The sequence below is a fragment of the Psittacula echo genome (genome assembly GCF_963264785.1).
Source record: "Psittacula echo genome assembly, chromosome: 10".
In the NCBI taxonomy this organism is placed as follows: Eukaryota; Metazoa; Chordata; class Aves; order Psittaciformes; family Psittacidae; genus Psittacula; species Psittacula echo.
In genome coordinates, this window is record NC_137741.1 from 18,854,422 (window position 1) to 18,882,219 (window position 27,798).

The 27,798-nt window shown below is 37.7% G+C and overlaps 1 protein-coding gene across 2 annotated transcripts in view; it reads left to right on the forward strand.

Annotated features, from left to right (window-relative positions):
* Positions 1-1,105: 1,105 nt before the first annotated feature.
* Positions 1,106-27,798, forward strand: part of LRRC28 (leucine rich repeat containing 28) — a 53,638-nt gene continuing 26,945 nt past the window's right edge. The window contains exons 1-5 of one of the 2 annotated variants that reach the window (XM_080626268.1): positions 1,106-1,126; positions 3,944-4,161; positions 8,313-8,353; positions 11,013-11,050; positions 11,787-11,924. In XM_080626268.1, the coding sequence (XP_080482394.1) occupies positions 3,979-4,161; positions 8,313-8,353; positions 11,013-11,050; positions 11,787-11,924 (400 nt within the window). In that variant the 5' untranslated portion in view covers positions 1,106-1,126; positions 3,944-3,978. Of the gene's footprint in view, positions 1,127-1,219; positions 1,330-3,943; positions 4,162-8,312; positions 8,354-11,012; positions 11,051-11,786; positions 11,925-27,798 lie in introns of those variants that run through there. The other variant, XM_080626267.1, reaches the window with a different exon arrangement.

The window sequence follows — 27,798 nt, forward strand, 5'->3', positions numbered from 1 at the left end:
GGATGCTGAATTTTGAAGGGTAAATTAGTTCATCTCAAATTATTTCAACAAAATCCAATCTATGTATCTGAGAAAAACAACTCCCAAAAGAGCAGCAAGTAACACTGAGCAAATACACTTGTCCAAATCAATTATTGCCATTCAAGTGCAGGAAAATGACAAATGAGCAATTAAGTTCTGCTGTTCCTTATTTAGAACTGAAAGAGAGAGAAATGAGCCTGCAAGAAAAAGAAACATAGAATAGTTTGTGTTGTATCTTTAGCTTTTTCCACACATTTCTTTGTTTGAAGTGGAAGTTCTGTGAATATATAGGAGAGAAAAAACGCCTTGAAGTATTGAGGTATTCATCTTCTGCATTCAGCTGCTTGGCTGCCCTGCAGAACTGCTGCAAATCTTCTTAAGCCAAGTTTATGTTCATTAGTCTGTGGAAACTAAAAAGAGGATTTCTGCAGCTGGGATTCCTTTTTTAGGCAGCTGGTAGAGCTGATCTTCATCAAAGAAGAGCTTTTTAACAGCCAATAATAGTAAATATTCTGAGTATTGCAGTCATTAGACTACTGACGTAACACAAGACCTTCGCTAGTATAGGATTTATGTATTGGGTCATCTCAGTATGTGTGAATGAATACAAACTCAAAATCAGGTGAACAGAACATGGGTAAATTGATCTTCCTTAATTCCTGTTTCAACGGGCCAACTATCATGGCTAAAAATGTCCATGATGCAGAGGCTGCAGCTGTAGGCAAGATTACCTCAGGGTCTCTTGTTAGCAAAGGAATACAAGGTCTTGTAACCTGCACCAAAATTTGCCTGGGAAGATGGTCTCTGGCCACCACAACTTTAACGTACAAATGAAACTCTCCTTCAAAACCTGTTAAGCAGGGCTATAACTATCTGTTCTTAATGCTAGTCGCTATGCAAAGCCCTGTGAAAGCAACCTGAGCTACCTGTTGCCTCCAGGACACCCACTGAAGTGATGGAAACTGCCGCCCCTCACCGCAGGTAGACGGGCCGGTCGCTGAGGTACAGCACCCTCCCATTGGCTGATGGAGGCGGGGGCTCACGGCTCGTAGGCGAGGAGAGAACTTCTGATTGGGTGGCGGGCGGTGGAGTGCCTTGTGATTGGGTGAGAGGCGGGTGTTGGTGGTGAGGGGGTGGTGTTGTGGCGGGACGTGAGGCGGGGAGGGGTGGGCGGTTGGGCGGTGTCTCGCGAGAGTTGTGAGGCGGCCGCAACGGTCTCGCGCGGCCGCGGCGCGCTCCGCCCCCGGGTGTTTGGGCCGGCGGCGGCGCCGAGCGGAGCCGATAGCTGCTGAGCTTGAGGCGGCACCGGTGAGTGACCGCGGAATGGGGTCATGGCGGGTGTTGGGGCCTCCGCCGCTCTACCCGCTGCTGTCTGCCCGCCGGACCGCGCTTTCTCCGTGAGGGGTGTGAGCCCTCGCCGCCCCCTCCGGGCCGAGGCCGTTACCTCCCTGCCCCTCTCCGGTCTCTCTTCGGTTATGAGGGGGGATCTTCCGCCGTCTCCTCGTCAGCCCTCTCAGGCTCCGCCTGTGGCAGCCCCGCACGCCCGAGACAGCCCGGCCTGCTGCACCCCCACCTCATAGCCCCTCCCGGTTCTCATCCGCCGGTGTGCTCCCTTTCTCCCTAGCAGCCCCCCTCGGCTGGGGGCGGCACCCGTAAATGTAGAGGGATCTCCGTACCTTCCCGGTGTCACCCCATCGCGCCCTGTCGTGTGCACAGCGGGGGCTTATTTCTGCCTTCATCCTCTGTGGAGTGGCGGGATTCTCCCCTGAACGACCTGACCCCTCGCAGGGCTGTTACCTGTCCTTATCTTCCCTTTTCACTTTTAAAGATCGCGATTATGTCTCGTCCTTTTTGCTAATGCTGTGTCTCATCTCTGGGAATACATTATTTGGAGAGGAAGAGTTTGGCTGGTGGCGGGAGGAGGGTTTTCCTTTGAAGTAAGATCCAAAATATAGTATGTTACGAGTGGATTTTGCATTTGTGGGCTTGCGTGTCTGAGTATTCATGTGTGCCACGGCTGAGTGTGGCCCAGTTGGTCTGTGGAGTCACAACTCTGAAGAGAAGTCTGCAAATGCAAAACACCTAAAAAGCATCTCTGGACAAGTTGAAAGGCTGTTAGAAGTTTATGGATGTGTTTTGTGACTCCGCAGTGTTCCTTAAACAAAATACTTCAGAGGAAGATGAGCTTTCCGTTACCATTTCTTATATTGCAGCAATTAATGCATGCATACTCTCAGACTATGCGCATGAAACATTCAAATGCTTTTCCTTGAATTCTTTGATTGCTGATTACAGATGCATAGTTTGAAATCGTAGTGGCTTAATTTCCTCTATCTGCTGAATTAAGGGAGCTTTGATGTTGCTGGTGCCAAGGGCCAGCAGTGTGTGTACCCTGTCTCTTCAAGATAGCTGATAAAGGAAACTTATTACAGCATGGTCTTCTCACTCAAATACTGCTTAACCAAAGTTAGACTGATCCTTTCTAATCTTATATAGAAGTCCCAACAGGGTGATCATTTGTTTGCAGAACTGATCTTAGCATGGCATGAACTGAGTAAGGTGTGGTAAGGTTGTGTTGAAGTTTAGGTAAGGTGTGCAGGATATTACATCTAAGTTGTGATTAGTAGTAGCAGTGCTTATGGGACTCTTAAGAAAATAAATGCTGTATTCTTCCAAAAGGACATAGGTCACTGGTAGAAGTTGCTTATCCACAATTCAAGGGATAAAGCAGTTTTATTTACATGTATGGTCTAGTTGTCAGTTTTCAGCTGATAGTTTAAGGTGTTTTGTGTACAACTACCACTATATAATTGTAACTCAGTACCTTCACTTCCAGTGTCTGTTATGATGAGAAATCTCTCCTTCAGTAAAGAAGTGAACTAAACCAGAAAATGTTATTGGTGGTAAGAAGTCAGAATTCCTTGCCTTTTATTAATGGAAATTTATTTATACACGAGTCAATAGCAAACTGGTAACTCTGAATTAATAAGTAGTTTGGGTTTATTATGTTCTTCTGACTTCTGAGATAGCTGAAAAGATGTAGCATCACTATTGTCATCTAAATCTAGACAACATAATAATGACTAGAATTTTGGTTATACATGGAAAACAAGCTAAATAAAGTCGAGTTTAAGTTAATTTTTAATTTGTCTTAATACTTTTGTTTTCTGGTTTTGAAGTTGTCAGTTAAAGCTTGACATTTAGTTCTTTCTGGTTTTATTTTTAGTAGAGACCTGAAAATCTGCTGTCACATCCCCCTATAAATTCTCTTCCTGGAAATTTCACATTTCTCATATATTAGTTTATTGTTTTAAAATGGCCTTACTGGCTGCCCATCCCCAATATTTTTTCCAATTGAATACTTCAAGTATACTACTTCCAGTAGTTTTATATAGGAAAGATTAACAAACTTTTGTCGTTCTCCTTACAAGCTACTGAAAGCTATTTTAGCCACCTGATAAATCCTCCTCTAATAAATGGTGTATTTTTCTTATCTATGGATTCTTCTTTCAGCATGGTTCACAGAATAAATAGGTGCAGGACATCAGTAATGGTTAGTAGAGAGAAGTTTCCTTATATTTTTTTATTCTGGTGGCAACTTCTTCTTATCTGAATTTCAGATAATATAAAATTATCTGAAAGGTCCAGTGAAAATGGATGGAAAAAAGCATTACATATACCTTAAACTCTTGTTATTGCCAGTCTGATAACATGTTAAAACTTCATCTCATCCAGAAAATAGTCAAAGACTTGCTTCTAACATATCTTGTGATGTGGATGTTCTGGGTACTTGATTTATGTATTAATTGGAATAAGTGTGTTTAGGTAAATTATCAGATAATATGTAATGACTAACTCTTGCCACAAAAGAACTCACACCTGGATAATGTTTTGTTTGGTTTTTTCTCTTTTTGTCTCCTAGAAATGGGTCTGCTTTCAGAAGATGCAATGCACTAGATGTGCTGCTTAGTCATGGCATCAGAACTATGTAAAACAATCTCTGAGGCAAAGCTGGAAAGGCACAAGAACTTGTTCTTAAATTATCGAAATCTCCATCACTTCCCTTTGGAGTTACTGAAAGATGAGGGGCTGCAGTACTTGGAGAGACTTTATATGAAACGAAATTCCCTGACCACATTGGTAGGACAACCTCTTTATTGTAACCTTTGCTGTCTGTATGTTTAGGAGTTCTGATTTTTGGAATAGAAAAACCAAGATAATTTACAAATCATAATAATCTAATGGCAAATCTGATCCTGAATGACATCAGTCATGAAATACGAGTATTTGGGTATATTATGTTTAAAGTTGCATAGGTAATGTAGAGAATAAATGAAAGCTTATAACATTTTGTGGTTTCTCAGTTGAAGCTCTTTGAAGATCTGCTGAGGGTTTTCTTGTGAAGTTTATTGTTCTGGGGTTTATTTTTTAACTGCTATAAATTTTGCTCACATTAGTGGTCAGGCTAGGGGCTGCTGTTGATAAGAGAAAAACACAAAAGAAAACATTTAATTTCAGGGTTGTGGGATTTTCTGTGGTGTTTTCTTGTTTTGTTTTTCCCTTGAACTGAAGAAATTCTTACTGTGAATGAATGCTGTAATCTCAGAATTCAGTGTGGGGTAGTTAAATAACTGTATTGAGGCATTCTGAGCTGGTAAGATTCTCTACAGAGAGTCAAAACCTGCCACTGTTGATAGGCTCAAGTGTCCAAATAATTAAGGTTTTTTTGCTTTTTATTATCTTAGGCTGGTATGATAGATAAAGTAATAGCCAGGGCAGAGGAGCTGGAGGTCCTGACTACTTAAAATTCACCAAAATTATGTTTTTCAGTGCTTCCTAGAAAAACTTCAGTACTCAAGTTTAAGGAATAGTGTTTAAAGTTTTCTCTACAATACACTGGAAATCCTCAATAAGGGTTTTACTTCATGGGTCAGAAGCTGAAAAGACTCTGGAAAATTTTATGGTTTTTCTTCCCCTTGAATAAGTCACTTAAGTGTGCATGTACTCCACTTTTTGGGCAAGTCCTTTGGTTAATAATTTAACGGGAGGATAGGATTGAGGGTTATGCATTAAAGCTGCTTTAAAAATTAACCAAAGACTGTGAACAGTTCTGCTTTGATGCTTTGTAAAATTCAGTGATTATTTTAGTGGTGTAAGGTTCATGAAGTTTGCACTGCCCAAAGGATGAAAGAATCATAAGGAGAGTTTTGCATATAACTTCTCTGCATGTATGTTTTAGAGCCTGCTTTCATTTTTTTCCGAGTAATTATAGATTAGAAACCAAAGCTAAGTTTTGCAAGTTAACAGTTTAACTCCATTTCCTCTCAATATCTGTTAATATTATCAGCCAGCAGAGATTAAGATGCCATAAGAGCAATCAATGGTTACTGTCAACAGAAGATGTATCAATTGAGGGAGGCAGCTTTCACCCAATGCTGTTTAGCGTTGTAATTATGGAAATGAAACAAAACTTCATGTAGATCCTACCTAGGCAAAGTGGCTTGCAAACAGCATGAAGTAGACCATTAGGATTCAAAATGATGGAATAACTTGCTCGTAATATGACTTGATGGAATCTCATTCAAGTGCATAGCACTGTAGTTAGGAACTAGGCAAACAAAATTGGGTCTCATTCGTGGAGCATCTGTTCAGCAGAATAGATGTTGGAAGCTGTAGTGGACCAAAATCTATCAAGTCAGCAGTGTGTTACAAAAAAAAAAAAAAAGGCAGATGTCTTTTTGGAAGTTAGAAAATTTCTCATTTTCCATTAAAAGCAAAAGGAAATAATTATTGGATACCATTAAAGCATAAGCTGGGACAAAGATTGAGCCTGGAGTTTTGTACTTAAGAATAAACTAGGTAAATTGGAAAGAACCTAGAAAACAGCAACAAGGGATGTTTACAGGACATGCCCTATAAGAGAAGGTTGAGATTTAGGCTAATTCCTCTTGCAGAAAGAGAAGAGAAAGGGGAAAAATAATGGAAGAGGAGTAATAGGGGAGAGCAGAAATCATCAGTGTTTTTACAAAGGAATATTTTCATAATGATTTTTTTGATGTCCACTGCTGGTAGGACAAATAATACTCTCAAGTAAAGAAGTAGTTAAAATAGTTACACTGTGGGAGGATATCATCTGAGAATACTTGAAAAAAAGTAAGTTATTGAAAGGAGATGGTTCAGCTTTTTACTCCTTTGTTTCTATGCAGTATGATGAGTATTAGGTCATCAAGAAATACTTTAAATTGAATATGAATTGTTAGCAGTCATCAAAACTAAATCTGCATCATATTTTTTTAAAGTCAGGTGGTACTTTTGTCCGACCAGTTCATTCCTTCGGAGTTCTGAAAAATGTTGACTGAATCAGCTGTTTCCTTTGCTCTTCTAAAATGAGTTTAGTCCTTGACACATGGCTTTTATGAAAACGTCTGGAATAGTTACACTGACAGAATTTACAGATACCTTGCCTAGAATAATTTCTTTGTGTCTTCATTGGCAAGATGGAAATGATAGAGGGCCCTGACATAATGAGTGTATCAGGAAGCTATAGAGCACACCCATGTCCCAGCATCAGGTCTTTCAACTTCTGATTTAATGTTTGATACCATTAGCCTTACAGTAATCCTGTTTCCACATCTATTAAAAGGAAATACGTGTTCGTCTTGATGGCACTGTCAAAAGCATGATCTAGTGATATCAAAGAACAATTATTCTTAATTTACTGACTCAGAATGTGTGATGCTTTCCTGATCAGACACATCAGCAGGTTCACTTTCTGAGAAGTATCCAGTGGGTGTGAGGGTGAGACAGACTGGTGGCAGAATTGGTGATTCATTTCTCATCATTGTTTGTTGTCATGTCAGCAGTAGAGACCAGAGTTAGTTTTACCTCTCAGTTTGTGGATTGTGAATAGCTTTGTTGTAGAATGTTGCATTGAGCAACTTTGACTCAGACCCGTTGTTAGTGTGGTATTCAAGAAGATAAGCAGAATTTCTATTATAGACTTGCTAAACTGTCAAGTTGTCTCTCTCCTGAGGTTAGCTCTCTTAAAGCAGGAGTATAATGTGAAAATAGTTTGTGATTCGGGTTAGTATCCCTATACTAACAGGATGATAATTTGTTTTTTAATGTTCCCTGTTATTAAATTAAAGCTTAAACTTTTTGTGCGTGACTGTGCTGCAGTCTGCATATTTCCTTAGCTTAAGCTTTTCTCTTTGACCAAGTAAGATTCTGTGCAGAGATCAATGTACTGTAGGAAACCTTCCAGTAGGTGGCAACAGCTGATCAGTTACAGCCTGTTCCTTGGGTCTTGACGTCAACAGAGCCCTTGTCTGCTGCTCCATAGTTAAATTCCTTTTTGTACTCAGGCCTAGGATGTGGCATGTTTGCTACATAAAAATATAATGGTATTACTTCCTCAGGTTAGCCTATTCCTTAATAAATTTATAAACACATTTTAGATAACAATATACCTTAAATTTACATGACAGGGAAAATTGCTAGGTTTTTTTAACACAAAATTAACCATGTGATTGAGCTGCTGTTAAGATTAATTTGTTTCTCAACATATGTATTGTAAAAGCTTCCAATAAAACACATAATTGTTTAAAATAGATTTCTTATGCAATAAAACTCTTAACCTTGAATAATTTTGAGTATGGTTACAACATGACATGTAAAATTTGTGAAGCTGATCTTGTGATATATGTTCATGGTTATAAATGCCATCAAGAAAAAACTGCAGCTAGGGATCAGTTAGCAGTTAGAAAATGATATTCATGCGAATGTGCAAATATGGAAATCTGGTTTGGATTCAGCACTTCTTGGTGGTAATTGATTAAGCGACACAAAATTAGTAGGTCACTTCCCAGTTTAGCTGCATTACAAAATAAAATACGTTATGAGTAGACATCTTGGTTATTTCTTGTTCTGCTTTAAGTCTGTAAAGGCTGCAGCTTCTTAGTGGTCTCTTGGCTTCGACTCACTTGATGTATTTCAAAAGTGAGGTTTTGGTAATCCTATCTTTTTAGCCTCAGAAGTCTGACTACCATTTGATTGACAACACGTTAATGTTGCTTTGAGGGTGTTCTGTTTGCTCACCCTTGCTATATCCCACATTGCACTGAGGGAGAACATGCAGAGGTGTGGAAGTAGGGTATTGTATGCAAGCTCCTTGTTGCCATTTTTTCTGCTGCTGATATGCTTTAGTATGGTTATTAAAATGAATTTGGTACACAATGTGTGTGTGTCTGTGTTTTGTTTGGAAACCTAAAAAATGTCTAACTCTTTTTCAGCCAGAAAACCTTGCACAGAAGCTTCCAAACCTCGTGGAATTGTGAGTTTGTGTAGGAGTTTTAATATATTTTTATTATTCTGAGCCATCTTATCTTAAAAATAATTATAGAATGTATTGCTTGTACCTAAGCTACCCCTTTAAGTGTGAAGGGTTTCTTGGAGGGCAAGAAAGGGTAATTTGTTGTTGGTTTAAGGCAGATATATCCAGATGTATTGAATCCCATGTTAGTATTTTTTACGATTTCTTATTTATTGTGTAACAATAACTGTTATACAAATGTCTACACTGCTGAAGGAAAAAACACTTGGCACCCAACTCCTGTGTACACTGTTGTCACCTTGATAAAGCACTGGAACCTGAAGATGCAATCGTCAGGTGATTGTAACAGACCTAGAATGACAGGTTACTGCCTCCAGCCCATCCCTAGTTGCTCATTTCCACCCTAGCTACCCAGGGGTATTATGATCTTAGTCTTGCTGATTGTAGTAATCAGTTCTTTTGGAAGCAAGGCACAGATTGTCTAACAGGAGCAGGAATGATCAAGTAGGGTAGTAACTATTTCATGGTGGTTGCTATATGTGGAGCAGTTTATCCAGTCTTGTCCAAAGAATGGATGTCACATGAACTCTATTATCATGGCTATTAATTTTAAGCTGTAAGCCCTTCAGTCAACGTTTCCTTCCCTCACCTTTTCTTCTTGTAAGGTTATTATTTCTTTCTGTGGTAGGATTGGTGTAGGGATGTTAAAAGGGACATCCCCTTTTTCCCTTTTAACTCATTTGACTCACTTTCAGTTGAGTAAGTGATGGACCATTGATTCTGTTTATTTAATGGAAAGCTCCAAGCAGGAGGAGGTGTATATGTGAGCAGCCTAATGCATTCAGATGTCTGATCTTGTCATCTTAATTTGGCCCTTGAAACCACACCTTTCTGGTACATATGACCACAGTATAATTGAACTATTTTGTAGGTCACTGCAGTCTCTGACTTGCTTGAGAGACAGTCTTGTCTCATCATGCCTGAGAATATGTTTATGCTCTGAAGCAGTAAAATAAATATTTTTGTATTTGATATACTTAGTATTTAATGATTTGCCATGGGGCATAAGGAAATCTCCATGTTATCTGATGGTGCTTTTAGGAAAACCTGTATAAATTACAGCTTAGTCATCTCTTACAAACACTGAATGGTAGGAGTCAAACCTCATTATTTAGGGTTCGGCAGGTTTAGTTGTGCCATCATTATCCCACACGTTCTGGTGGTCTAGAGAGAGCGGCAGTGGGCTTGTGGTTTGTGTAGCTCTAGTAGTACAAGTCAATGTTTGATAGCCAGTAAGAAAAGTTTTGTTGGCAGAGAAAGACCACAAAATAAAGATTTGCTTAAAGAATAATTTGTTGCAGTAGCTTTAAATTTTGAATGCCAAATTGAACTGATTTTTTTTGCAAGTTGTATCCTTAAGCAATTTCACTTACATATTTTTAAAACTTCACTGTTGTCTGTTTCTTTGTATGTTGTGTCCCAGCATGCTGGGATATTGGGCGTAGATCCTCATAACATACACTGAGCTCATCTAGCTTGAGTGAAATAGTTCACAAGTGTTTTCAGGAGCTGCAGCTGAAATGAGTAGAAGAATTCTCATCCTGAGGTTTCATATACAAATTCCCACAAACATATCCGCTATCCATATGTTTGTTAAATTTTTAGTAAACTTTAAATGTTTTTAAAGAAAACCAGAAGGCTCAGATGCTTCATTCAGGTGAAACGTTCATGTCTTTCTCCTTATTCTACCTCTCTGTCCCCAGAGAGACAGGCTTCTACCATAGGAAATACTGCCTGAATAAGAGTAGAAATAATAACGCTGTGCAGATAATTTCCATGTGTGGCTAAGCAATTGGACATTGAATTCCTGGTGTTCCTTTACAATTGGATATCAAGATTTGAAAACTTGTTACTGGTATTTTTGTACACGACTTGTTACTTCATTTGCAGCAATATTGATTGAGAACTAATATGTAAAATCTGAAGGCTTTTTATGTTACTCGTAATACTGGAAGTGCTCCAGCAGAGGGTGCTGGATATTCTTAGTGAGAGAGCTGGCCACGCAGTAGCCTAAAACCATGCGTAACATTGGGTTTTTCTTGTGAAAAATGTACTCTTAAGTTTGAAAACCCCCCTTGCAGTAAGTAGATGATGTGCTTGTTTCTTCAGTCAGTAATGGTCTAAGAGTTTATGTGTAGGGGAAGATGTTTATAATCCTATGATTTGTATATATGATTTGAGCTTTTTAGTTTTCTTGCCCAACATTTAGTGTGGAGTAACCTGGTGATCAAATATGGCTCATCTTGGTTATTCTATTTATATTGGTTTTCTTTTTTGTTTTCCTCTTAAGGCTCTCAAAACTAAAGCCTGTTATTATTGTAACTGTGAATGTTTTGTTGTAAATGATTGTATGTTTATTCTCTTATTTTTATGTTAATCATTTAATAGTGAATTTTATGTTTATCAGTTAAGTGAAACTTAAGTACCTATCTACTGCCAGTTTATACAGTTTCCACAGCTTTTGTGCTCATAGAGGAATGGCTTTGAGGGTGGTGCTCTTTGAGTCTGAAACTAGATATTTTGCAAACTGAGTATGTAGCAGAAGTCCTTGAGGGTAACAGGTGGTGTCCTCTCCTTTTTTTTTTTCTCCTCCCCCCAGGTACCTTCATTCAAATAACATAGTTGTTGTACCTGAAGGTAAGTAATCTACCAGCTTACAATAAGTGGCAGGAATCATAAAATATTCATTTTTCTTCTTTGAAGAGGCCTGTTTTTCCTTTATTTTCCCATAAAACATTAAAGATTTTCATACAAACATACTAGTGTAGCTCTTAGTTGAAAATATCCTTGTTTATGCTACGTTAAATTCTTTTAATGAATTCTTAAATGCACCTAAATGCTGTTTGCTTCAGTTCTAATTGCAGAAAGTGAAAAGGCTAAATGGCACTTATCTACAGAAACAAAAAATCCAAAGTGTCTTTTGCTTGCCATGCAGAATACGCTGCTGGTTTCAATCATGACAGATTTGAAACCTAAAGTATGAAGAATTTGTACTAGTTTCTCTTCCTTGTCTTAATTGTAGAGTTACGTGCCCAACTTGAGGCAAGTACTTTAAACTCTTCCTGAATATATAAATTGGATAAACTCAAAGGAATGGAAAAAGTGATTTTGGAGCAGAATCATCTAAGGAGAATCTAGAAATGGCATTCTGTACATCACTTCTCCTTGCTGTCTCACTGCCAGCAGTACTGTTTGTTAGATAGATACGCCTTTTCACAAATTATGTTATTCAGTTGTAAGAGCGGCTTTAATATGACCAAATGTGCTTAGACATAGGTGTTAGCTGCTGTGGCTTTTTATCCTCTCATAGCCCTATTAAGATTTTAACATTATTGTTGAGTCACATCGGTGTTTTAATCTGTTCTCTCACAAGCCATTGGCTCCCTCGTTAAACTGCAGTTTCTAGACCTAAGTGATAATGCCCTGGAAATTGTGTGTCCAGAGATTGGCCGCCTGAGATCTCTGCGTCACCTTCGCTTGGCCAACAACCAGCTGAAATACTTACCTGCAGGTAAGCACCAGCGTGTGAGGGATTACAGCAATGACAAAATCTGTTTGAACTTAATTTGCACACTGATCTGCTCTGGGTTTATTCATGTCTCACAGCTGACGCATTGTACAACTTGCATTTAAAGACTAGGCAGGGATTGACATTGTATGTATTGTACTAAATATACTCTGTAGTTAGAAAAAAGCCTTGCAATGTGTACTTGAGGTCAAGAAAAGTCCTGAAAAATGCTTCTGAAGTGGGAAAAGATGTGTCTATTTAACAGTCTTTGCTATTGTATCAAGAAAATATTGAACTTCCTTGAGAACGCACAAAATGGCAATGACAACTGTCGTTATGAGAAAACGATGTTTCTTCCAATTTTCCAGAATATAAAGGATTCCAGTCTGTCCTTTCTTTCTTTTTTGCCCAACAGCCCTATTCTTGTATTTTCTGTAAAGACACATGTCTGATAGGTTTGCCTATGGCCGTTCTGCCTCGCTATGACAGTAAATAACAAATGTTTGTCTTGCTAGTTTAGAACTAAAAGGCAAAATTTATTTAAAGTAAATGTGACACAAAGTCAGCAGAAGTTGGCCATAAGCAGATTTTGAATGATTTTATTTTTTGGCCTTCTGAATACTCTGATAAGCAGACATAACTGATTATTGTTCTTCCATGGCCCTTACATCTTTGCAGATGAGATATTGATGATTTTTAAATATTTTTTATTTTATTTTTTAGTATTTTTCTGGCATATTTGTGTTTTCTGCGAAGATGACAAAATCTAAGGCCACCATTTCAAATAAGTGGTCTAACTTAATCTAACAGGGTTAGCTGTTGGCTCTAATTTTAACTAACTTCTCAGTGTAACCTTTTGTGTGTTTGTAAGTTCACATTGCTTGTTCTCAAGAAACATATTGAAGTTGCTTCTTGAAGTTTTGGGTGCAAGAGTCTATCTGTCCTTTCCTTGTACTTTGCTAGGCATAATAAGCTTAGTAAGAACAAGTCAAAGGATGATTATGGTTAGAAAGAAGGAAATTCATATGACTATGTAAATGCTCTGGAATGAAATTAGATAAACCTGTTAAACATTATGACCCAAGGCCAATAAAATTTCCATCAATTTTCAGATGTCCTACATTCAAAAGGAAGGAGTGACTTGAGTGTGCTTTATGTTCCTCAAAGATAATTTACCTTATGGTGCTGTACCATGAAAGAAAGACTTGTTCAAAGAAAAAGTGACACATTTTCTGCAAAACTTCACACGTTAACTTTAAAAGGTTCCTAAAAAGACTTTCAAAAGAATAATTTACATTACTGAGGAGCTGATTTTGTGTCTACCACATTTGATTAGGAGCTGGTATCAGCTGCATAGGCACGCTGCATTTAATTTCTCCTCAAGTTTACAGAATTCGGTACTGAGCAGTGGCCCTACATGCTTTTAACTTTGTGTGCACAAGAATTTTGCATGCTTAGGAATAAAACTACTGTTGCCTACTACTGAATAGGAGAGGTCAGTGGTGTGTGGTCTTTCTGGTTTGCTGGTAGTGTACCATCAGTTCATACATATGCCATTACTGCTATCTTTACTAATCCTGTCTGTGCAGATGCTGTCACTATCAACATGATGGGATGTCATACAGCTTGAGTGTTACCAGTCAGAGAAAGATTAGTCTTTCACTTACACTGGAGAGTTTGCCCACTGGAGAGTTAATCGACTGCATTGAGTGTTTCCTAAACATAACACTTTCTGAAGAGGGCTTCCAAGCGTATTTTCATAGTTTTTCATTGTAGAATTGCAAAGAATTCAAAGATGACTTTATAAAAAAATTTTTGAGTTTGAAAATTGAAACTTTTCATCTACAAAAAAAACTTATGTTCCACAGTTAAAAAAATAGAGCAAATTAGGAAGTTCTGAAGAATTCTTTTACCCTTAATTACGTTGGTAGCATGAAGCTTCATAATAGTCTTAAATAGCTTTCTGTCAGGAAAGCTAGCGAAGTTAGTAAAATGAGCTAGGATGGGGTGTGATTTTACTGCAGTACACGATATTACTGTGTTAGCTGCTTTCTTTACAGCATTGTTAGGGAAAGACAGCTCTTAATTGCTTTTAATTTATAATAAGTAACCATTTAAGATATAATTTAGTTTCTGCCAGTGCAGCTTGTGCAGGTTTTAAAGATCTGCATTAAAAAAAATAGCTTTCAGGCATTAGGTGATGGTCATTTATGGAATAAACTTTTCAAAACTCATTTTCTTACAGATTTAGTCCTGCACATACCACACAAATGGCAGTTTATCACAGCAGAAGAGCCAGAAGGTCTGATCACTATTCACCTTTTGTAAGCAGATAGGCTAATTTGCAGCATAATGATGTCATCACATAAAAAGCTTACTTTAGACTTGTTGCCCTGTGATTCCTCTTGTTTCTCCCTTCCCAGTGTGTGGTGTTACAAGTACCCTCAGTTTTTGTTGAAGCTGCATGGATATCTAGGAGGAGGATACCCTTAGTAATAGCCTTCATCAATTGCTAGAACAATGTCTTCATTACAGCTGCAGAACAGTCAGCAAATTTTGCCATTAAGTGTCTGAATACCCACACTTTTCTATTGAATTTGATATTTTAAGAATGATTCTGTTGTATCTTAATTGTGATTAAGAACCGAAAGAAACAATGCAGTTAATAGCGTTGTGTTGATTCATTATTCATTTTTAATGGTTTTGTTCCACAGTTGTGCTCCTTTAAGTTCCTTTGTACTATTTAAGATTTGCCTTATGGAAATCTAGCATGACTCTAATTTTAAAACAATTGAAATAGTGTGCATAATGAGGCCCTATGAAGATCTTCAGACTGATTATAGACAGTCTTCAGGCTCTAACAGAGGTTGTGCTTGTGCTGTGGTTGATTTTCAATGTGATGGGCAAGATTTTAGTCTCTAAGTACCTGTCTTCGTAAAACTTGTGAGAATTTAATAATGAAGACCTCTCATTTTCTCAGGTTTGATCATGATTGTCCAGCTACTTTTAAAAGTTACTTTAACGGGGGAGGTGGAGGAGAATAATGAAAATACATGGTGACAGCATCAATGCATAAGCTTTTTTTCCTGAAGAAATCAGGCAATACAGGACTGATGAGGGGAAAAAGGGCATTAGGTGAAGCATAGAAATTGTGTTCCTTGGAGATTAGAAAGCACTTTCTATACTGTGACACTCTTGTAGTGTTTAGCAAACACTACCAAATCAGCGTCACCCGTGGATAAAATCATGTACTTTGTCCTCAAGTCACTTTAATTGTGCACTAGCACTGAAACAATGGGACTTCCGTCAGGCAACATGAAGTTGTTGTGAGGATTGTTGAAAGATGACTAAGCTAAACTTGATGAGAAGGGAGAAAATTGTCCAGAATAAGTATGTTGAAATTCAAATATAAAATGGCTGCAAGAAAATGCTTTGTGAAATTCTCTTGAAGTCGTGTTTTGAGTACACGCTGCATAAGGTTAATATGTGGATCGGCTTCTGCCTAATGCAGTCATCAGTGTCTAGATTCTGTGGTAATCAGAATGACTAACTGAGAAACTCTGAGAGGAGAGCTGATTAAAAGGGTTGCAGATAAGTGAGAAGATGAGATAGAATATTACAAAGTTCTCTTAAGCACTGCACAGTGGGTTTTTTTGTTCTGCAAACTGTAAATCTCTTAACTTCTGTCTTGAACTAATTTCTTGGTTCTTTTATTTGGCTCTGCTTTGTGTAATTCTTGAACATGAAGTCAGGTTTTGTGGAGTTTCCTACTATTAACTGTAGCACTTAAATAATTGATTTCTTGAGGGCCATTTGGAAGTATGTAATGCCAGGGATCTTTCTTGAAAAAATCTCAGAGTTGCAGCATAAAGAGAAGGTGGTTATTGTTTCATACATGAGTTCATGTATAAGCTTGACTTGAAGTTGACATTACATTTTCATAGTAGCTAATTTTTGTTTTGAGATTTAATTCAGAGGATTTGCCTCAATATAATGTGGAGTTGTAGTTAATCCTATATGAGTGAGTTCAGTTGTCAGAAGTAAATATTGAGTCTTCTCACTTATGAATGAGTAATTAGAAAATTCCCCTTTGTTTCTGGTGTTTATATGATATGATATTCCATATGATGATATTCCATATGATATTCCAACTCCTTTGATTCTTAAGAAATTGTTTCTCTTTGTGTAAGATTACTGCATCATTTGCAAAAATATCAATCAATCCAGTGAGATGTACTGGAGGAATTATTCCTCAGAGTCCCACAGCCAAAGTTACCTCTCTGTTTTGTTGTGTTGCCATTAAGGTTTGGTTTGACTTTAGCCTTGGAAACTTGATTTGAAGTGATGGCTCTTCATGTTTAAATTTTGGTCTTATAGTTAGTGAATGCATGTTTTGACTACAAAAGGCTTTTTGGGTTATACTCAAAGTCAGACTTAAGTTTTGTGTTTGACAAGGATTAGGTTTTTTTATTGCACATTACTTGAAAGATACTTCTCCTTAGAACTGGCAAGTTGTAGCATCTTGTTCTAAGGTTTAATTAAAAATGAGGTTATGTTTGCTAAGCACATGGTGGAGTTAATTATAGATTTACTAAAATGAAAGGCTTAATGTTTTGCCAAGTCAAGAGCAAAAGCTAAGTAATTAAACAAAGAATAGGGTATGGTTTGTGATCCCAGCCCATCTTTTGGCAAAGTTCCTTTTAAGAAGGGGGGAAAAAACCCTCTATCAGCAGTTGTCTTTACATGGGGTAGACCGTTTCCTTTGGTGTTTGTAGTTGGGGAGCTTTGAAAACCAAGAACTGAGTGCATTGAACAGGCCAAAAAATTAAAATGCAGTCAAATAATACTAAACTTCATGTAAAATGTGTGATGCTCTTTCTTATTTCTGTCAAGTTAAAGTGCAGGTGACTGGGTAGCACCAGCAGTGCTACCAGCGGTGCACAGGATCTCTGCAGGAGGCAAAGGCAGGTTGAGCAAATGCCCTTTCTTCCCCAAAATAGATGTGTAGCTTCCATTTCAAGTTGACATTTCTGTGTTGTCTCTTGTGACTTCTATATACTGCATCCACTTGTTGCCATTTTGCCTCATTTAGGTAGAATGTGAAGGGAAATTTATTCATCTGCCTTTGGTTTTTTTAAAGGTAGTATTTAGGGGAGGTTAATAGCAATTATAGTTATTTCATTTCTGTTCAAATACTATTCCTTTTTAAGGCAAATTGCTTTAGAAATATAGTCAGTTTAAGCCTCATTAAAATACATTTGTAGGCTTATAAAACTTCATCTTCAAAGCATTTGAGAAAGATCCTGTGAAGCTGATAAGGGAGTGTTATCCTCATTTTACAGAATGGAAAAAAAGTGTTTTTCACAGAAGTGCTTTGCTCCAGGCCACAGCAGGAGTCAGTGTTAGCCAGAAATAGAGCTTGGGTGTTCCCGTTCCATTTGTTAAGACCACACCTTTTTTGAGGTTGATCGTATTTAACATTGGGGAGGATTGAGTCTTTCCACCCATTATTAGGAAATTAATAATTATATCTCCATAATTAAGAACCCTCTAAATTAATAGGAAATTAACAGTAGTAAGGTCAGGGAGGTTTTCTAACTGAAACAACTTGCAGTTGCAGAAGGCTGGAAGAGTTTATGAAGATGAATTTTGAAAAGTATAACTTACAGATAAATACTGGATCATTTTCTTTTGCATAGGTGCTGACAAGGAGGGTTCAATCGTTATTAAAGTTATAAACCAACTATAATTGTTGGTTACTGCTTCGTCTATTTATAGAGTAACCCTTGGAATGTTTATTGATTATTGCTAAGTCTGTTTTGCTTTAGAATTTGCATTCCTAATTGGGAGCAAGAGAAGTTTTGAGACATGAAAACTGCATATTCATTTCTCTCACTTTTTTAAAGTTGCTATGAAGTACAATATCTGTATTTACTATTCATACCAGTATTTCACTGGTAAAGACTTCTTGAATGCCCAACTTAGTAATTCTGAACAGAGCTCACTATAAGGTATTTCAGTAAATTTTAATTAAGGGCATATAAACACAACTTCTTCCATGCCTCCTTTTCACAGTAGATTTCCACTGATCATGGGTACAGCATGCCAATAATTCTATTCTTATTCTAGACCCTGGCATTAAAATATGTAGTTTTAACTAATTTGTCAACTTGTTTTCTGTATTTTGATTTACAGCCTTCAAAATGGGGAGGAATAAATTTGGCTTTTTTGGTTTTATGCTTTATTTTTGCTCTTATATTTCCCTTGTGCTTTTATTACTGTCTCTGATTAGAGTAGATCCTTTTGATACTAAAGTTCAAACTTCTTTTATAATGGTTATGACTTTAAGAGCAAAGGCAAAAACTGATGCAGACCCTGTTCTTTTTTCAGGCTTGGCATAACCTTAGTCCACTCTGCTTTCCTAATTTAGTAACATGGCTAAAAATACACACGACGGGACAGGTTTGGTACGCCAGGCACCCATCCAGGAGTGTGGTGTTTTTAAGTAAAGGGACTTGTGGGGATTTGAGGAAAACATAGATTAGGTTTCATGAGCTTTGCACTCTGTAAGTACGTGGCTATTTAAAGGAGCATCGACTCCTAAATAAAAATCTCTTTTTATTATTATCATAATACGTTGTTTTCCTTGAAGGAGGTGAAGTTTTTCTTTGCATAGATCTGTAAAATATATACTCTGTTTAATAATTCATTGCGAGATTAGGTTTACTGTGTAAAACCAAGAGTTCAGTGTACTGGATTTACATTAGCTCCTAGGTTCAACAACAACAAATACTTCAGTGCAGAACTTCCCCACACTTGCTGTTATTGTATTGGGTTTTTTTTTTCCATCAGGATTAAGAAGGCTGCAGTAATTATTCTGTATTAATGTAGAAGCACAACAAAAATACGGGATGGTATCTTTAAGACATTCTTTGGATTTCTAGGAGGAAGGATTTGTGCATGTTTTGCTCTTGTATAAATTCACAGCCTGTAAGGGCTGAAAGTTCTTACAAGAAAGATTTCCCCTATATATATATCCCCTTATAACAGTCATAGCTGAAGAGTTAGAAACAAGATGGCAGTGTAGATGGTTCCTGATTGTCACTGGACTTTGTGACCCAACTAGAGCTGACCAAAGCAAAGGGCGGGATATTATGGTATTCCTTACAGATTAACTTTCATGCATGTCCAAACACAGGAGTACCTTTTCAATTCAAGGATGTTGGTTGTATGAGATTTTATAACAGAGATTACTTTGCTCAAACATTTGGTTTGGGTTAAATTCTCAGGAGCACTACTAGTACTTCTGAGTACTTTAAATTTATGGGGAGGGAAGTGAAGGCAGAGAATAGGAAAGTTCTACTAAATTCCTGGAAATTTTCATTAGCTGAAGTTTTTCCTGTGTACCCTCACCTGTACAGAGTGTCAGGATGAGTCATCTGTGTATACAGAGCTGCTCACTATTCTCTTTTTGCCTGCTTGCCCCTTCTTACAGTTGTTTTTTAACACTTCCCATTGTTGAGGGGCTTTTAAGAGCCTCTATGTTGTTATTGTACAGTGTTTTTTAGTATACCATGGAAGCTTCATAATGACAGTCGATACTGGTAGCAAAAATAGTATAAATGTATAGTCAGAAAAATTCAAGAGCTATATTTTAAGCTTATAGTGTTCTTCTAATGTATGTTTTTGTTCCAGAACTTCCAGATAGGCTTCTATGGGGCATCCTGGAACTCTTGACATTTCCCGTAACTGCAGCAGAAATGATGTTAAGAAACAAAAACCCCAACAAAACTATCTCTTTCAACAATGGCCTGTGGTATTCCTCAGTCTGGCGTTGCACAGCAGGTTCTCAAAAATGCATGTGCTAAGTATGTATGTGTTGTAATTTGTTAATCTGAAAACTAATAGGAAACAGTTGGAAGAAGCCATCAATGTCTTTGTAACATTTAAATTACATATTCGAATACTGCTTTGTGTACTCGGCTTATTGGACTAGAAAATTCCATCTTAAAATTTACTACTCTAATTTAGCACGATCCCTGGGAAAAGTATTTGGAAATTAAGCTCTTTTAATGAGCATGTTTTTACTTAAAAGAAACTGTGATATGGTTCAGTGCGTTGTATTTCCAAGTGCCTGCAATTGTATAAAACAGATCTTAAAAACAACTGCTGTGGTTATGTGTCTGGAAAAGTGATCAGGGACAAACTGAAACTGACATTGAGGTTTCATGTCAATGAATTGAAGGCTGAAATCCTGTTGAAGGAAAATCCTAATGACCAAGCGTTTGAGTTCCCTAATATTAATGTTACAGTTTTGAGTGACTTTTAAATATTGTAACATAACTACTGATTTTTCTTTCTTACGTATTTTATCAAGATGATAATGATTTTGGATCAGTCACACTTTTTCCTTAGGTCCCTGCTCTGGTTTTGGTGATGCTTTAATTTGAAAAAGTCTCTGTCTGATTGAAGTTTGACTGTACTTAAAACATGAACAGTGTGCTCATGTACTGACTGAGTTCATTAATAGATCCAGGAGTGTCTGAGAGTAGAGTTCGGTACATCAGCACTTAAGACAGGTCGATTTCATTTGGATTCTTTGTATGGACTGGACAGAGGGTGACCTGTAAAGGTTCCCTTTTTATGTGATAATTCTTACTGGGCACAGAATCTTAATGAATGTTACGGTGGCATCGTGTGTCTGGAAAGAGACATCTTAGAATGACACCACATGGAGTTTTAATCGCTAAAATACCTTTTTATTATGCTGTAGAATTAACATGTTTTAGAGGGCATGACTGTCAGTGCAAAGATGCCTGTTGCCCGGTATTTTTATTTTCAGTTTTTATTTTCTGAAGCATCACAATTCCAGTTTCCTGTGGTTTTAGTGCTTAGAAAGTAGTTTCCGAGAATGGGCCAGTGTTGCCACTTGTTCCCTGCTCTTCTGTGTGAGATGTTTGTGAAAATTAACATGCATCAAACTTGCAAAACCTGGCACTACCAGCCCCATAGTTCTCCCCCACTCAGTTGCTTTCTTTCTCTGAAATAGAGTTACAAAGAAAGCTGGGGAGGTGTAGGTGAAATCAAGATGGAGCAGAGAAGAGCCAAGCTAATTATTACCAGTGGTGCTCTCAAGCCTGTTGTGCTTCTGGCTTTGCAATACTCCCTTGTGAAAATCAAACTCTTTGCAGGAACTCGTATGTTTTCTAAGCTCTGGGCCATGGGCTTTCCCCCTGCTAGCTGTCCCCCGCAAGGGCTTTTTAGATAGGAGATAAAGGAGCTGTGCCAAGATAAAGGAGTTGGAGTGCTGCTTCTAATGGTGAGGTACTTGGACGATTTGTGCATTCCTGAGAGTATGGGAGCAGATTTAACTGGATTCTCTATTGTTAAGAGATTTGGTACTGCCTCTTGAATCCTGGCTCATTCCTCGGTTTTGCAGTCCTTGATTTCTCAAGGCACTAAGCCTTGTTTCTCCAGGGGTTTTCCTCTTGTCTGTGGGGGGCGGGCAGGAATTTTAAAGATACTGAGAGTGCTTCAAGTAATCATGACAAGCATTCATCTGAAGCTTAAAACTTAACGGAGATGTTGGAGACCTTAATTATAATTGTAGAAGCATGGTAGTTATGTTGTATATTCTGATGCCCTTTTATTAAATAAGGAGTCTAAAGTACAACTCGTTTCAACACAGTTCATTAAACATGAAATTGCAAAATATTTTTCTAGTAAACTCAATTTGAGATTTCTTGGTAAATTGCTAAAATACAGATTATAAGTCTTGCATGCTCAAGTCACTTCCAAGCTTTGCTTTAGAAAATCAGCCAGTCATATGCAAAATATTAAGCAGAAAAGAATTTAAAATGAAATACTGTTTTCAGTCCTAGAGTGAGAAGAGGTCTTGAGAGGATGATAAAATCAGTAACAGGGTGATGTGGAAATGCTGCTACCACATACAGATAGTTCAGACAGTAACATACAAAGTAGTCTTCCAAACATCTGATGGAAGAAGTGACAACCTGAAGTTTCTAGGGTATATCATCTAGGGTATTCCATTGGGGAACAGAGTCCTGGTGGAATTAATCTACCCCACTCCACTCCTGCAATCATGAGAGCTGCCACTTGGGAACAGGACTTCTGAAAGAACATCTCTTGACCTTTGAATATACTCCCAATGACATGCTGAGCCGGAGGCCGCAAGACAAAAGTGGGAAGTTTATGCAGCAGTATATAACTTTAAAGAACATTAAGTTGTCATTGCTGCTTTGATCAGTGATAGAGTATACTTTGATAAAACTCGGATAAAGGGCTTCAGGCTGTAGCATCAAAACAATGCATTCTGTTCCTTTTAGTTTGAAAAATGTATTTCTACAGTCTGTTTTTAAGAAGTGGAATGTGCTCATGAGAACTGATTAGACCTGGCACACAGACCTAACTAATGAAGGTCAAACAGAATTATTTGGAGGTTTTTTACATTTTGATTGTTTGAAAACTTGGGTTTGAGATTTACGGAGAGGACACACTGTGGCGCAGTTATATACCACAGAAATAACTCTGGAAGTGGCCGTGTTGTGTTTGAATTCAGTAATGATTCCATTTGTGGTATTTGTTTTATGTGAGCTTATTGACTGCATAGCAGAGGAGAGGAAAAAGTGGAGGGTCTTTTGTTGCTTTTGGTCAGTCTTATTCCTGTAGATTTGAATATAGGATGTAGAAAAGCAAGGCTACCAGAAATTTAATTTCTTAGGTATGTAATTCTGTGTTACAGTCTTGCTCTGAGTGTTTGAAGGTTAGTTTATAAATCTATCTGCAAATCTATAAAGACTATAAAAACTAACATTGCTAGTTGCTTGAATTTTATGTTTTACCTGTGTGGGCTCTAAAGCTGTACAGATCATTGCTCCATTCACAGCTCTAGCAAATCCCCCCCACCCCTCAAATTCTTGGTGGCATCTCTGGTGATCTTCATAACTAAAAAGGTGCAAGGCTTTGTTGCTTGTCCAGCAACTGTCTTTAGTACTGCTAAAAATGAGTGTGATCACTGTTTTGTGTTTATTACAATAGAATGTTTTCATCTCTGTAAAGATATTGTGGGGATTTTTCTTTTGTTTGCTTTTGTGATTTAAATAATTAAAAAAAAGGAATCTTCAGCATTTTTCAACTTTATTCTTAGCTTAAAAAGAAAACCCACATTAAAATAAAAATCAAATAACTTTAATTTTATTTATTTTTTTTTTTGAAGATGTCAGTCCCCTCCTCTTGGAACTTCTTCCCTCAACATTCTGAATCCTCTACTGAGAGCACAGCAAAGCCTTTTCTTTGGAATTTGATACAGGGGTTTTTCCATGTTATGGCTGGCAACAGTCACATTCTGAGCAACATACCTTTAGGCTCTCATGAGGTGGATTCTCCTTCTTGCGCAATGCATGTATTAGCCTGTCTTTACTGTGAGAGGAAGAATATGGAACTCTTAGTAAGTCTCCTCCCTTTGACTGTTCTTATAAAAACCATCACTTATTATTGAGAGTTAACATATTTCAAGAAATTAACCTGAACTTGAGTTATCATACAGTGCCTAGTATCAAACTAGCCCCCTAAGTAAGGGAATTGCAGAAGAAGGTGTTTTTTAAGTCATCTGTCAGCACTGAATTCTTCCGCTGCTGATGCTGATAGTAAAGATCTGACTTTACTGAGTGCCTGGTTCAAGCCACATGTGATGTATACGAAGTTCACTTCTGAAACTTCAGAACAGATGCTCTTTAAAATACTTGTAAAAGTCTTTCTTTTAGAACTGTTACCCGAAAGTAAAACTGATCTTAAAGGGATGCTCAGGGCCTCTTTCATAAACATTTCCCAATAGCTGTTCACATGGATGAAGACAGATGTGTATTGACAAGGTCAGAGCTAAACCTCCGAGATGGAGAGTTGGATATATGCTGAGAAAGGTGTTTCACATACAAATGGTGTTTGTGTTCCTGTAGTATGAAAGCTTCCTTAATAGGGACAATCTGTTCAGTAGTGTTTAGTCAGGCTTTCAAAGGAGCTCAGCTTTGAACAGATATTAAACTGCAGGTCCTTTTTTCTCTGAAATTTTTCATCAGTTTGTAAATGTGTGAAAAAGGAAATGGTAATAGTGGCTGCTTTGCAAATTCCAGGGTTACATTAGAAATGCCTTCCTGGTTTCAGTGTGGTGTGCTGCCCAAGGGCTCTCACTTTGTTTTGCTGTGCTGATTTATTTCAGGAGGGTCCTAAGCAAAGACCAAGTAAGCCGTACAAGCAAGATCAGCTTTCAGAAGGATTATGTCCTACTTTTACAAATATTGTTTTAAAATAAATGGTGAAAAATGCAGTTCACTCTATCCTTCCCCACTATCACAAGGCTGGTAAAAGTTAAACAGATTGCATCTGCTCCAACAGCACATGACTGCAGACTTCTTCATGAAATTCAGTAGTTGTTAGTTCATAAAGCCTATTCAGCTTTTTAGTTTTCAGAAGAAAAGTTACCTGTTAACTAAACTAAAATAACTTGCTACTCATTTTTCATGTAAAAACTCATGTTAATTTGAAATTTTCAAGTTTCTTTTTTGTCGTTGCACCAAATTAACATTTGTGACAGGAAAAAATCTGTTCTTGAAGTTGAGTTTTTGTAGGTTTTAGAATTGAGTGTTAAAAGTTAACTTGTTTTCCCCTTAAACTCTTTAAGTCTTTATAAATGAAGCTGTCTATGAATGTACTTTTGTCTTACTGGATCCCTTGTTTTCTTTCTTTCCCTAAGCTCTCTGTAGCTTGGGTGCAGTGATTAGCTGTATTAACGGGTAGTTGATTTTACTTGTGCACTAAGCAAATGCAATTTACTAGTGGGATGTGAGTGCTCAGGGAAGCTTGAGAAGAAAATCATTCAGTCTTTGAAGGTGAACCAACACTAATTGTTAGTGCTGTGCAATGGAAGAATTTTATAATGCATTGATTTCCGTTTTAACCTTGCAGGCCAAGTATGATTTTCATTCATACCACCATTGTGAAGAGTTAAAATACTGCTTGTTATCGACATCCTTGATTTTACTGAGCTAGTCTATTAAATAAATTGAGGCAAAATAAAATGCATCATTTACTGACACTAAATCTAAATGGGAAAAGCCTTTAAAGAGAATGCGTAGAACTGGAGCTATTATATGAGATTAACTTTCCTGTGGTTCATGTCACAAACACAAAGTTTGATACCTTTATTTCAGTTATCTTCATTTTATTGCAGTGGCATTTAAAATAAAGACCTGTTTTTACCTTAGTATTGTCCAAATCTGCATTAATTTCTCATTCCTTACAGAAAACACTGATAGGGAGCAACTGCAAGTGTACTCTAGTTGGTAATTATTTAATGTTTGAGAGCTTTATGGACTAAGACTACTTACTTGTGTAGCTAGAGGAATGCAGTTCACAATAACTGAGTGTGGAGGGTTGAAGTATAATTGCAAGCCTCACTTGTCTACTTGATGCTGATTTGAAACACTAAGCAGCAGTATCTTCCACTGATGAAGATAAGGCTTGCAGTTGCTTTCAGCATATTGAAAATCAGGACATTGTCAATGTTGTTTGGAATCAGATGTCTTATTTTTTTGAGATAATCTTAGTTAGAAATTGTTAGTAGTTGGTCCATACTATTTTCTCAGTAACAGATTATAGCAGCTCAGTAGAACATTATAGTAGCTCCTGCTTACACTTCTCCACTGGTGAATTGGCCAGTCTGCCGAGTGGCCACACAGACAAGCTGAGCAAGTGAGGAGAAGCAAGAGAAGCTCCTCTTACTGCTTCTAGTAGATCTGGATCCAGAGTTTTCATTTGAGGAAGATGCACCTCTATTATAAATGGGAATATTTCCTGTGACTGTTTAACCACTCACTCCCCTGTAATTACTGCTGCAATTTGTAGTAACTTCCAGTAGCCTGGAAGAACTCTTACTTCAGTTAAGACAATCCCATCTATTAGCATTCCTTTGAAAAACAAATATGGTGACTCCACTGCCATAAGCATGGTTCTAAACTAAAGTTCTTCCTTTGATTCTTTTTCTTTCCCCCATCCCACTCAATCTTATAGCTGCATTTTTTTTTTTTGCTACAGAGGCAGTTTACCTTCAGGGAAGAGGATTCTTTGGTATCTTCCAAAAGTAATCTAAATGAGCATAATTTGGCTTGATACAGTGCAATACTTTTCCACTGAAAGATGAAAATCTAACATGGACCTATTGCTTTTGTAATACATTTAGTTACTTCTTGGAGAGGAGGGAAAAAAAAGCCCCACTAACCACAAGAGAAGGGAAAAAAATATGTGCCTGTTTCGAGTTGGTTGGAAACAGTTGATAGCAACAGTCACAACAGATAGGTCTTTGCTTGGATTATTTAGACACTAGTGTAGTAACGGGTTGGGAGCTACTGATCTGTGTCAGAGAGCCCAGTCTGTTGTGTTGATCTGAAGTTTTTTCCTTTGAAGAAGAAGAAAGGAAAAAGCTGTCCTAGAATTTATAGCCACGACTGGCCCTGTCTCTCTGGCTTCCTGAATTATCCTTAATCTCTCTTTAGGATGCTCATTATTTGCCGTAGTTTTAGGTGGTTTGTTGTACTTCGTCAAGGCAGGGCACTTAAATAGCCATCTCTAGCTGGTCAGCGTCTTCAGTTCAGATAATTAGCTCCTTTGTTTTATGCCCTAAGTTCTTCAGGAAAGCTTTTTTTCCCCCTTTCTATGTATTGATATTAGTGCACAGTGAATTATAGATGATGTGCAGCAGTGAAGATAATAAGACGAACAAAACAAGAGAAACATAACAGGTCTCATGCTTTATTCATGTCACATTTGTTTATGTTCATACCACCCAGGAACACCCAGAAAAAGGAAAACAGCTGCTCCTCAAAGGAAAAACAACAGCAAAACCACATCACTTCCTAAATAAGAGAATTTCTGTAAGGTAGTAGCAGAATTTTCCATGCAGTATACTTGACAAGTACCATTCTGTCTCGTCACACTTCATTTTGGCTCTTCTGTCCAAAATCTGGGATATTTAATAAAACCATAGAATAATAGTAATATATTAATTTCATATCTGTTACCTATTTGTGTAGCAGTAGTACCTTGCTGTGGGGCAGTGAAGTACTAGGCAGAGTACACTAGAACAAAATGAAACGATAGGTTATCTTCCAAAAACAACCAACCAAACAAATAAAAACCCCCTAACCAGCCCCCAGCAAACCTGATGTTTCATGGCCTTGAGTTACCTTTGTGCATAAACAAGTTTTTTCCCTCCCCATCCCTCTTGCCCTTTCACCCACTTTTTCCGCTTTTCTCCTGTATGCTCATTTCTGGTATTTTTATCATCTGATTTGTTCTAACGGATCTCATTGAGACCATCAAATTATGGAAGAAAATGGAATTCCAAACCTGCATTTAGGGGAAATACAGAGCACAGCCTAATAACCACTGTGGATCTGCTCCCTGGTGCTTCAGTGCTGATGCTGGGGAAGGCACAGCATGCTGGACCCATGAAATACAAAAGGCTGCCAGTTTTGTTAATCGATGTTAAATTGTGGTAGAAGATGGGGAGCCACTGACCTTTTGAAGAGTCTCCCATAATGAGACCCTCATGCCTTATGCCTGTTTTCAGCCATTTTTAGCTGAACTAAAATTACTATTTAGCAAGTTTGGACATAAGAAAGCCATTTTTATCACCTTTGCTTGCGAATGATGGTACAAAATAAATAAGGTTTGCAACTAAGTTTGCGTGTGACATTTAGCAAAGTTGAGGAAAAAAACACCCTGTTTGGGTATGTTTAGTAGAAGTATGTATTTTTCATTTACTTTTGGGTTTTGTTTGCTACTTAAGCACTTTGGAGAAGGA